Source organism: Monomorium pharaonis, chromosome 4 (assembly GCF_013373865.1).
Source record: "Monomorium pharaonis isolate MP-MQ-018 chromosome 4, ASM1337386v2, whole genome shotgun sequence".
Classification (NCBI taxonomy): Eukaryota; Metazoa; Arthropoda; class Insecta; order Hymenoptera; family Formicidae; genus Monomorium; species Monomorium pharaonis.
In genome coordinates, this window is record NC_050470.1 from 11,666,190 (window position 1) to 11,678,652 (window position 12,463).

General features: G+C 34.5%; 1 protein-coding gene across 1 annotated transcript; it reads left to right on the forward strand.

The window, feature by feature from the left end:
• The first annotated feature begins 64 nt into the window (after positions 1–64).
• Positions 65–8,195, forward strand: LOC118645015 (UDP-glycosyltransferase UGT5-like). The gene is made up of 4 exons (XM_036285241.1): positions 65–1,280; positions 1,846–2,068; positions 7,305–7,524; positions 7,793–8,195. The coding sequence occupies exons 1-4, from the start codon at positions 981–983 to the stop codon at positions 8,082–8,084; spliced, it is 1,035 nt and encodes a 344-aa protein (XP_036141134.1). The 5' UTR covers positions 65–980; the 3' UTR covers positions 8,085–8,195.
• Positions 8,196–12,463: the final 4,268 nt, after the last annotated feature.

Genomic DNA, 12,463 nt, shown 5'->3' on the forward strand with positions numbered 1-12,463 from the left:
AACAATTCTTTACTGTTATATTTTCTATTGTCACTTTATTACACTGAGAAAAATGGTTTTATTATAATAATAAAACGGTTCTGGTTGAGCATATTCTTATTAAACGAAACAGAATTTCTGGTTATCATAACAAGATTTTACAGCTTATAACTACACCGTTTGGTTAACTGTACTATAAGGATTTGATTAAGTTTTTCTTGTTGGATCTACAAAACTTCTTGTTGAATCTACAAAATAATACAAAACTTCTTGTTATATTTACAAAAATAGCGATAATGCTGGCGCCTTCGTTCTCGCAGCGCAAGTCGGTGCATGCCAATCTCGCGCAAATCAACGCGGTATCGATGCGATACTAATATCACGCGGTACCCATAAGGTAGCTTTTATATTTGTTTCGTGTATCTTACAATCGTGTATTTACATTATTCTGTTCAACGGCATGGCGGACGAAAAAATGTCTTCTCTTCTGCGCGAATGGAATTTCGACAGCTATATAGAGATTTTTAGAGGTTAGTAAAATATATGTAAAATATATGCAGTGTACTTTAAACCAAGATATATTGTTATTATTTTAAAAACTCTATCCAAACTCGTTTTTTAACCAAAAAATTGTGTTAACCTAATAAAACAATATAATAAGATTAACAAGAAATTTTTGTAGAGTTTTGTAAACCTAACAAAACGATGTAGTAAGATTAACAAGAAATTCTGGTAGATTCAAACAGAATGGAATTAACCAGAATCCTCTGGTAATTCCAACTACAAAATTTGTATCGTTCATTTTCGAACAAACGGACAGGTTGAATCAACCAAAATTTCTCATAAAACAACAAAACTTTTTTTCCAGTGTAGGAATTGTTTTTCAGATTGCTAAAGGTAAACCACCTGTAGTAGGATATGTTCCGTTTGGCCCTGCACCATGGCTCAAAGATTACATTGGTGGTCCAAATTATCCGTCTGTTCGACCATTTCTAACAAGCATGATAAAACCCGTAAATTTATGGCAAAGAACATGGAATGTTTTATATTACATTTCAAGTGATGTCTTACGACATTACTATTATTTTCCAACTCTTCAACAGTTTGCTGAGAAATTTGTAGGTCACGCGATCAGATCATTACATGAAATAGAAATAGACAGAATTAATATTTTATTACTTAATACTCATGCTGCATTTTCGTCTGGAATTCCCTTACCACCAAACACTATGGAAATTGCAGGATTGAATGTCCAGGCCGTACAACCAATTTCTGGTGAGGTAGTTGAATCGCTTCCCGAGGTAAGAGAAACTGTTTTTTTTATTTAAGAACTAGCAAAAATTAATAAGTGTAAAAATATTTTAGCAAAGAAAAAATTGTATATTCTAAGAAAACGGAATTTCTCAGAAATGGAATGAAATGGAAGCCTAGACCGAATTATGAATTATCTATATCCAAAGATTTCAGAGAACTTACCTTTCCTTTTTAAACTAAGATACATAATTAAATAAATAGAGCAATTAAATAAAAAATATTATAATTTTTATTTATTAATAAATTATTAATTAATCACACATTATGAGAACATTTCAAGTAGAAGATAAATTTTACACAGTATATATTATTCAAATAAGAAAGACAATACAATAGGATTTAATTTTTAACGATGACTTATAAGAAATGTATAAGTTTTATTTAAATAAATTTGATGATTACTTTCTACTTACAATTAGACATCTACTTGAAAATCTATTATTTACGACTGGTTACGACAGTTACTTAGATGTTTTAACTATAAAATACATATTTTTATATATTATTGATTATTCATACGTATCGAATGTTCATTTTATTATTATTTTGCAGGATATACGTGTATTTCTTGATGGAGCAAACAATGGAGCTATCGTAATATATTTAGGAACAAATGTAAAATGGAAAACTATTGGGTTAGACAAAATCAAGGCCGTTATGCAGGCTTTATCGAAATTGAAGCAACGAGTACTATGGAAATTGGAGATTGAAGTGCCATTTCAAATACCGAACAATACAATGATTGTGAAATGGATGCCACAAAGCAAAGTTTTAAGTATATCCTTTGATTCTTTACATAAGAATTGAGAGTGACCAAAAAATTAAACAACTTTTAAATTAATAAGAAAATTATGTTAAAATTTGAGATAATTTAGAAATAATTAAATACAATGATACAGCAATCTGTAAAAGTTTAAAACTTTTTAAATAATATTTTGAACTGTGTCACATATATTCAGTAATTTACGGATTAAACGAACTCACAGAGTGAAGTTTGATAGTTCAAAACCAATAAAGGCCAGTAAGTCGTAAACTCGAAAAATTGGGTGGGAACAGGTGAAAGCTAAGCAGGAACCAAGGTGGGAAAGTCCATCCGGACGAGACCCCCAGCATAATTACGATCGAATTTCACTCGGTGAGTTTGTTTAATCCGTAAATTATGTCTAGGGTCTCGTCCGGATGGACTTTTAACTATGTAGATGTTCAAAGCGCAAATTAACTGGCCGCAGTAACGGAAGTAAAGACACGTCTGCTTTTTTTTAAACGAGAAAAAAAAATTCCGAGAAGAAAGAAAAAATTGTCTAGTTAAGGACTATGCAGAGGAGGTACTTGCAAATGAAATGGAGCGAATGCGTCAGAATCTACAATTGACGATTATAAAAATTAGCAAATAAATGCGACTCCCCTGACCAGTTTGCGGCCCTCTTTATAATATAAGGTCCACAGGAGCTCCTTGTTTGGCTGCAAGGGATGTAGACGCGTGGCGGATGCTATGCGCCGTAAAAGAGCCGTCTATCCCACAGACCGCGAGAACTCTCCGAATCCAAAGACCTATAGTCTGGCTTCTCACCGGTCCAAAAGGTTGTTTTAAAGCAATAGACAAATCATAATCTTCCGGCCGCAAGCTCGCAGTACGGTCCAGACAATCTGAAATGAGCGCCACTAAATATAAGTTATCATGACCCGAAAAACACGAAAAAGAAAATAAGGGTTGAGGGCGACCCGGTACCGAAGTTTTTAAACGATCCATTACACAAATAAAAAATTTTTTAACAAAGTTCAGAGATATTTGACAGACCTTGATCGCGGCCAACGAATGACAACGCTGGCCAGAGCATAACGTAAGCAGCAACACGAGCTTTTCCGTAATAAAATCCAGAGGAAGGATCTGGTGAGGGAACCAAGAACCTAGCTTAGCGATTACTGGTGCTGGGTCCCATATAAAATCATATTTAGAATGCGGGGGTTTTAAAAACACCCGCTCCCTTGCAGAAGCGTTGTACTAAGGGTGATCGCTAATCTCATTTGCGAAAACTAAAGATACCGCGGATCTCAAAGTATTAAGAAAGGAATATGAGCCGGTACTACTTAAATTTATTGCCGGATAAATTCCCTGCCGCCAGGGAAAGAAAGTTTGCTGCTGGATGTTAGGACCTAAGAGGGGCGAAGCGAAGATTATTAAACGGAGAGAATATTAGAGATTTTTCAATTAATATACGCTGGAAAAGAGGGAACTAGGGTTGCGAAGGCCAATATTGTGCTATGGCACAATAACAACACTTACAGCATTGTCATCAAAAATTTTGCGTAACACTTTGGAAAGCAAGATGAAATGAGGGGAGGCGTAAAAGAAAAAACCTTTTCAAGAAAAAGTAAAAGCGTCGACTGCAAAAGATCCGGGGTCTGGGAGCCAGGAAACGCAAGTGTCGAATTTGGCATTTATCATGAAAGCAATAAGGCCGATTTTGAAAGGGCTAAAATGTTGAAAAACTTTATTGAAAGCTAATTCTGACAAAGGCCATTCGGTATTTGTATCCAAACACTGAGATTCGCTATTCGCGACAACACTCTCTGACGAGGATATATAGGATGCAAAAAGAAAGATATTTCTCTCCTCGTACCACTGCCAGATATTCTTTGCAAGAAAAGAAATTTCCTCACCTTTCGACGAAAGGAGAGGAAATTTAACAGCACCAAAACGATTGATATGCGATAAAACAGTCGTGTGTTATCGAGCCTCAGAAGTCATAGTGTCTGCATGCGGACGCAAAGGACTTGAGAGCATAAAAAACTGTCTTTAATTCGAGAACGTTAATATGAAGATGACTATCTTCTTCAGATCACCATCTATAGACATGAAGCACTCCACTCGGTGAAAGACGCATCTGAAAAAATTTCCAAGGCACCCACACAGAACATAATATGTATTACATATCTAATGGATATCCTCGACAGATATTAGGGATATCCATTATGGAATATAGGAAATATCCATTAGACATGCTATAAATATCCAGATGTCCGCAATATGCAATCTAATAAATATCCATAGGATATGTAGATCAATATCCAGTTGACATCTATAGAATATCCAGTGGATATTTACATAAATATCCACTAGATACTGCTATTTTTCTTTCTCAAAGGTCTTATGGCTCCAGCAGACCAGCGCGATTCTGTCGCGCGCGACGCGCGATGTCCAATGAGCGACCGCCTTTCCGCTCATCTCTGTACGCCCATTGGATATCGCGCGTCGCGCGCGACGGAAATCGCGCTCGTCTGCCGGAGCCCTTAGAATAAAGAAGGCCGTACTCAACTGCTGGACAAACAAACACAAGAGAGCCAATCATACTCGCGAAGTCTTAAAACGAAAAGTTTTTTTGTTTCAAAAAAGATTTTTTCGATAAGCTGGACACGAGAGAGTAACGATTACGACAACGTTGCTCTGGAATGGCAACCGACTGCTGAGTAGAGTTAAAGATGAAGCCCAGGTACTTTCGCTCATGCAAAGGTTCGAGCTTCGATTTGCGGAAATTGATAGTAAAGCCCAGAGAGAAAATTAATGATGTGAGCCTGGACATTAAGAGGACAGGCTGCATTGCAAGAAACAAGTAAGAGAAAATCATCCAGGTAGAGGCCTGACTCGTGACCTTGGGCTTGAAAGAAATCCACAAAAAGACGAAGTAGCTTAGAGAAGATATAAGGAGCCGTAGCGAGTCCAAAAGGTAAAACTGAAAATTTAAAAGTTTTTCCCCCTCCATTGAAAACGTAAAAATTTTCTGTGCTCCGGGTGGATCGAGACCAAAAAATAAGGGTCTTCAAGGTTGAGGGAGGCCATCTGCGATCCCGGCAGCATGAGACGAACAACCGTACGCCAATCTTCCAACTAAATATAGGGCGGGGAAATATAAAAATTTAAATCTTTTAAATTTAAAATAAAGCGCATCCCTTCTGAAGCTTTTTCAATTAAGAAAAAAGAAGACAGAAATTGATCCTCCGATAGCTCCACTTGAGCAATGGCACCTTTATTGATGAGACGCTGGATTTCCGCGTTGCAATGGGCTTTGATTGAAAAGATAAAGCTTGGTTTGTTAAGAAAACGGACGTATTGATGGTGGAGAAGAGAAGGGAATGTTATAGCCTCGTCGGCGTTGAGAACTTCAGGAATCGAAGTAATACGTTCCTAGGCATGAACAAAATTCAGTAGCTTACCGGCCAGTGTCACCATTTAACGACGATGGCGGGAGCGAAAAGCTGATCTCCAAGAACTGTCTCTCGACTGCCGAGCCTCACTCCGTCGAGGTGGAGGATTGTTCTGGCGAGTTTCCCGGAGTCAAAATAGACTTGGGTTGTGGCTGTACTCGAAGTTGGTGAGAGGCTGCTTTGCTGAAGAGGGATTTGGGCTTGGGGCTCCCTGGCAACCTTCTCCTAGGCCTTGGCCTCCTTGATTTCCTCTGAAAAAGAGCAACCGAAGAGCTACTCGTCAATCGGGGCCGAGTCTGCCGTATTTTTGCCCAGAAAGATCTGAAGGTCAGCAAGTAAGTGGATTCCTTCAGCAACATGTAGAAGGGCCTTCCTTCCTTCTTCCTGGTCTATCTTCTCTGACATCAACGACGAAATTCTTAAGCCGAGCGCATTCAAAGCCGCCGCAAGCTGAGAATGATGCGAAGCCTGGGCTTCGTCTCGCTTCAAAGCGGATGCTGAAATCTTCAAGATAGGTAGTAAAACTTTATTAATTTTAGGAGGGCCCGAATCGAAAGATCGCCCTTAACCTCGTGCTCGGAAAGTAAATGAGTCCTCAGAGAGTCCGGAAAACCATTGTGAACGGTGTCACGAGCAAAGCGGAAGAAGGAAGGTGTAATAAATAAACGCTATCGAGGACTCGATCGGAATCGTTCCCTCTATGCCAATTTGTGGATGGACCAACAAAAAGGGTTGACAAGGGAACGCACCTGGTACGACGCCCCGGTTCATAGGAACCGTCCGAGACCTCATGTAAGCGCTTACCTTCCGTTTGCAGCACAGAGGCAATCGTTTGCAACAACGCAGCCTTTTCCGGCTGGGGCTGCAACGGGACAGAAACAGGGGCCTGAGACAGCTCAGCTGCGATCTCTACAGGCTCTGGGATCTTTTTGCGACACCATGATGTCGCCGCTGGACGCTGACCTTGAGAAGGAGGGGGAGGAGTATCCGCCGGAGCATCAGACAGTGACACCGCGGGAACATACGAATTCGCCTCGATCGCAGCGATCCGATTTCCTTGATCTGCTAGGAGCTCCAGGATACAATCCAGAGAAACTGAAATAGAGGCTTCTTAGGAATGCGATTCGATATTCTCCGGATTACGCGATCTTCTTCCATCGCCTGAAGAATCCCGAGGAGAACTACGCTTGTGCCGTTTGTAACTCTAGGAGATCTAGAACGGTATCTCCGCGAGGACTTACCCATAATGAGTCTCAGAAAAGGAATAACTTTAGCAAATAGAAACGAAAAGACTGACGTGTCGATGTGTGTTGATCGACGAACAGAAAAATAATGAAGAATTATGGCGGACGTACGCGTATCTATGGACGCGCGTGTATCTAAGGAGCGCACGGATTGGAGTAGGCCCTTAGGACGCTTTTTTATTTGTATTTTTAAAATTCTGTTGATACGACGTGCAGGGATGCACTACTACATAGTTAAAAGTCCATCCGGACGAGACCCCCAGCATAATTTTGTTTTTGCTTACAGTTTTTTCTATCTAAGCTAACTTTAGCTTTTAATTATAGATAAAAAATTGAAATTGGTCTTTTACTTTTAATCTGTTTGTTTATAATAAAAAAGCTTTTTATTAAAACAAAGATTTTTAATAATTTACTTGTGACAAAGTTGTTGACTGAAAAATATTATTTTGTTATGTTAATTAGGATATTTACAATTAATAAAATGTTTACATTAATATAAAATTTATATGATATTATAATGGCTAGAAATTAAAATTTTATAGTATAATAAATTTTTATATTTAGCTCATAAAAATATAAGAACAATTTGGACGCATGGTGGTCTTCTCAGTACGCACGAAGCCATATGGCATGGTGTACCGATAATTGTAATGCCTTTCTTCATGGATCAAAAATCCAATACACAAATATTATTATCTAAAGGCATTGCCGTGTATCTGGATTTTAACACTTTGTCTATGCAAACTATATTAGACGCAGTTGAAGAAATACTTTACAATGAAAGGTATTATACTTCGATTACGTTTTAATATTATAATTATTATTTAAGCACTAAATTAATAGTATAATTATTTAAAAAATTGTGTAAACTAATACGGTAAATAATTGGTTTAAAAGGGTCTAAGATAATTATCTATTGGTTTAAAATAATTATCTATAAAATGATTAATTTTTGAAATTTGAATTTTGTTTTGTTTTGTCATGTATAGCTATTTCTTTAGTTATGTGTAAGTTTGTATTATATTATTAATAATAAAACATTTTTGTTGCAGTTATATGAAAAACATAAAACAATTATCTAGTGAATTCCGAGATCGGCCAGTACCGCCATTAGATTTAGCAGTTTGGGGTATCGAATACTCTGTTCGTCATCCAAATGGAAGCTTAGCAACACCTCTTAGATCTCAGAGTTGGGTGGAACAAAATCTGATCGACGTTTATGCATTTTTATTTCTTAATTTTAGTATAATATTATTAACTATATTCTTTGTAATAAAAATACTGATTAGTTTTTTTTGTAATCAAATATACGCATTAAAATTGCGTAAAAGCAAACAGGCATAAGCGAATTAAATATTAACAGATTTTGGATGTAATTACGGCTATTCATATTAATTAATCTAAAAAATGAAAATTAATGAACAAATTTAGAAAATATAATATTAATTGTACAAATGTTATATATCCCTTTCTTTCTTTCTCTTTTAGAAAACAATTATAAGAGATATTATAATAAAAAAATACATATTAGCATGTAATTTTATAAAAAATATTTTTTTTAATTTGTCTTTTTTTATGTTTTAACTAGCTCGTTTATTGATTGTTTCCATAACTTAATTGCATTTCTACATATCAAACTTATTAATTATTTAATTATATTTTATATCACTTAAATATTTTTGCTAAATTTGCTAGTAAAGATTCTGTTTTCGATACCATAATAAATTATTACAATTTTCTGTAAATAAGAATGATTTTGTTTTTATATATTACATAATGATCCACATTAATTAAATGATCTTTTGCATGCAAACGTTTTTGTTTTTAATGACAGTAGTAAGGCATGAATAGATACTGAGTATTATGTACACAATATTTGTGCATTTTTTGCATTTTTTAATAATAATTATTTAACTTTTTAAATAATAATTATTTAAGTAAATCGAGAAAATGTCAATGTGTCATTTTGCCATTCTGTTGAAACAATATTATACTATTATCTTGAAATGAGAAGAGGAGGGTACTATATTAGATGTACCAATATATTTGGCCCTAGGATCTGATTGAAAGACAATGCGAGAGGCTTTTCGTAACAATGTTAAGTTATTTTATTTTATTGTTTCATCTTGTTTTTGTATTTTAATGGGTTTTGTAACAACGTCGAAGCCATTGTCGATTTTATTGCTGGAACCTATTCCGTTAACTAGTCATCATATTTGGGCAGTGAATTTGATTAAAGAATTGCTTCGTAATGGTCATCATGTACACGTAGTAAGCATACACAAAGTTAAGATCGAAGGTAAATTCACGCAAAACTTAATATACGCCGTAACCCAAATAGCACAAAAATAAACAATGTATATACACTATATATATATGTTCATGGATATTGAATGTCCATTGGATATCCACATGTACTTAAATTAGCATTCATAGTATATCCATAGTATCAGCAAATGCACTCCATATGAGATCCATTGTTTATCTATAAAACATACAGTTGCACGTTCCATGTATATCATATATATATATATATTTAAGAAAAATAAGAAAAAATTTATTGCAATTGCGTAAATTCACAATTTTTTATCCGAATTTTAGATGCAAAAAAATTATGAAATTACGCAAATTGCAACACAATTCTTTTTATCTCTCTCTCTCTCTCTCTCTCTCTCTCTCTCTCTCTCTCTCTCTCTCTCTTTCTCTCTCTCTCTCTCTCTCTCTCTCTCTCTCTCGTCTTTATACATATATTCTCAAAGTTTATCTACTAAATTTAAAGTGTTATGCATATTTACAGCAACGCGTTTCAATACATCAAATACTACATACATGAGAAAAAAAAGGTTTATGTCAAAACAAGAGGTAATTTAGGTTCTTTTCGGTGTTTCAAATCTGGAAAATATGACCATTCCATAACAGCAGCACACAATACATGGTTCGAACACTGTCACATTAGTCATGAGAGTTGCATATTAATAACATTTGCTTTTGTATGGCGATTTTCTTTTGAGCAAACAAAATACGAATGTAGTCTCATTGATAATGAGACGATTTTTCGTGAAACAATTGCAGACAGATTTTCGTTCTGCAGAAAAGTTTGTACCATAGCTCTTGATAGACAATACAAAACGAAAAGACTAATCGGTGCTCCTGGAATAATTGTAGAAATTAATGAGTGTAAAATTATCCAAGCAGCATTTTGACGTCCACCCAACGTTAAGATAAACACACTTAACGTTGGTATCCAACGTTTTCGCTACGTCGTTTAGACCCTCTTTTGGGGAATTAAATTTAAGTTATACCAACGTTGGGAGCCGACTTATATAAGTTAAATTGAGGTTACATTTTTTTCACCAGTTTTAACGTTGGTGTAAGTAATTTTTGTAAACTTTGCTTTTGTACATTCTGCTAGACCTGAGGTCATTTTTTTACAACTCGTAATATTTTAGTTGTAGTTTTCGTGCTTCTATTCAAACCATATAACGGCATTGGTGTAATAATGGCTTTGGAGAAAAAATGTAGTTGCGTAGTCTTTGATGCTATTGTAATTTTGCCACAAATACACGAACCCAGCACTGAAAATTTATAACAAAACCAACTTTATTGATAAATGTGGAAATGATAAGTCGAAATTAGACGAATCCCTTCTAAAATATTCCAATTTACTAAATATTTTATTAAATAACTGAAATTTTCAAAATGTAGATTTTTATTTTTTTTTATCAAAATTACTTTTAAAATAGACATATTGTCAAATTTAACTTTAACACGTATTATTTAAATCCTTTAAATTGTTAATAAAATGCGTTAAAAAATATTAATCTAAATATACTAAAAAATGGTGGATTATTTATCTTCCTCTTTGAGGAATGAAAATGACGAAGTCGGCATTCCACACTATATCAAACTTAACGTTGGGAATTACGTATTAAAGTCGCTCGAAAAGTGTGGTGCAGAATACCTAGATAGCACAAGGACATCTATTGTATGTCCAATGGATATCCGCTTCTAAACATTTGGACGTCCATTAAGAGTCCAAATAAGATCCGTCGGACATTCGATGGACGTCCATGGGATATACGTTTGTCACAATTTCGGACATTCATAGAAAGTCCGAAATAAACCAAATTTTGAACCTAATATCGTTTGATTATTTCTTTTGAGCCTTTTTCAATTAAAGAGCTTGCTGCAATAGTGGGTTAATCCAAATTTTGTAAAAATCATCGACATAAAGCATGGACTGCGCATTTCCTGCAAAAAGCTCTTGAAAAGTGTCCGGCAGAAAGACAAAGAAGAGACATGGTTCGGGTCAATTTCTTTCTCTGTCTAGCGCCCATTATGCTATTGGTTAGACAAAGCCCTAATTTACACCGAGCACTTGGTACGCGTATCAAGTAGTAAAAAGCTGATCAGCCAATGATTAAACACATTCACTAGTTATTTACTATTTGATACGCGTACCAAGTGCTCGGTGTAAACTAGGTCAGAGACAGCGCTTGACTCAGACCAATTGCTGTATCTCTCTTTTGGTCAAAAAAAGAAAAAAAAACCGAAAAGAAAAAAAAAGAAATGAAAATAAAAAACGAAACAATAAAGAACGAAAAAGAAACAATAATATATTATAACAAACATTTAAAAAAGTACAAATAATTAATAATGTTAATAATAAATAAAAAAATAATACGTATTATTTCATATTACATATTTCATATTATATCTAAAAGTAGAACAATTAAAATAAACCTTTTGAAAATTAAAAATAATATAATTTATTATTATTTATAAATTAATGTTAACTAGAAATATTGTAAATAATATATATATATATATATATAATTTACAATATTTATTTTAGATTACATAATACAAATAATAAAGATAAATTATATAAAAGTAAGATCCAAGTGCGGACATAAATCAGATATCGAGCATAGGACGTTCTGAATAGAACATCCGTTTTAATTTCAATAATAGATATTCTGTGAATGTCCATTTTATGTCCATGGACATGCGGATCTGAATTAAATTTAAAATGGACTTCCTTGGAACATTCAGTGCTATTTGGGTATAACGTCAGGCGAACGTTAAATACCTTAACGTCAGATAATAAAACTTAAACCGTTTCATATTTGACGTCGGAAAAGTGATAAAAAAGGCACGTCGTAATTTTAACATAAGACAACGTCCAAAAAACGTTAGTATTATTTTTTTAATTAAAGTTACATTTTCTAACTTTCTTGGACTACTTACAACGCGTTGTGATTAGTAGGAAAGTAGTCCATAGTCGGAAAGTTAACCGAAAAATGCTGCTTGAGTACTCGGAGGAAATTTCAAAAAAGACGTTTTCGTGAATAAGGATTGTGAATATTTGGTATGCTTTTTTAGTTGTAATAGAAAATACATATTTAAAATATTAGTTTCTAAGATTGTGCTGGATTGTGTGTTTATATTAAATTCTTATTTTAATGTTAAAATTATTTACACATTTATTCAGGTATGATAGAGCGCAGAGACAACTTTGTTTGGAAATGTGTACCGAAAATAAACGAGTTAAAGATAAGATCTTTTATTATTGATACCAAAGTATGTAGGTACAGAAATTCATACTGATTGTTGGAAGGGATACAGGGATTTAAGGAAATATGGTTACATACATAAAACTGTCAATCACTTAAAGAATTTTGTGGATCCGGAAAGTGGAGCTTACACACAAACTATTGAGT

Excerpts from the sequence above, each read along its gene's own strand:
- LOC118645015 (XM_036285241.1), top strand. The coding sequence starts at position 981 with ATGATAAAACCCGTAAATTTATGGCAAAGAACATGGAATGTTTTATAT. Across the intron at positions 2,069-7,304 it reads GCCACAAAGCAAAGTTTTAA|CTCATAAAAATATAAGAACA; the intron begins GTATATCCTTTG and ends TTTTATATTTAG. Across the intron at positions 7,525-7,792 it reads GAAATACTTTACAATGAAAG|TTATATGAAAAACATAAAAC; the intron begins GTATTATACTTC and ends TTTTTGTTGCAG.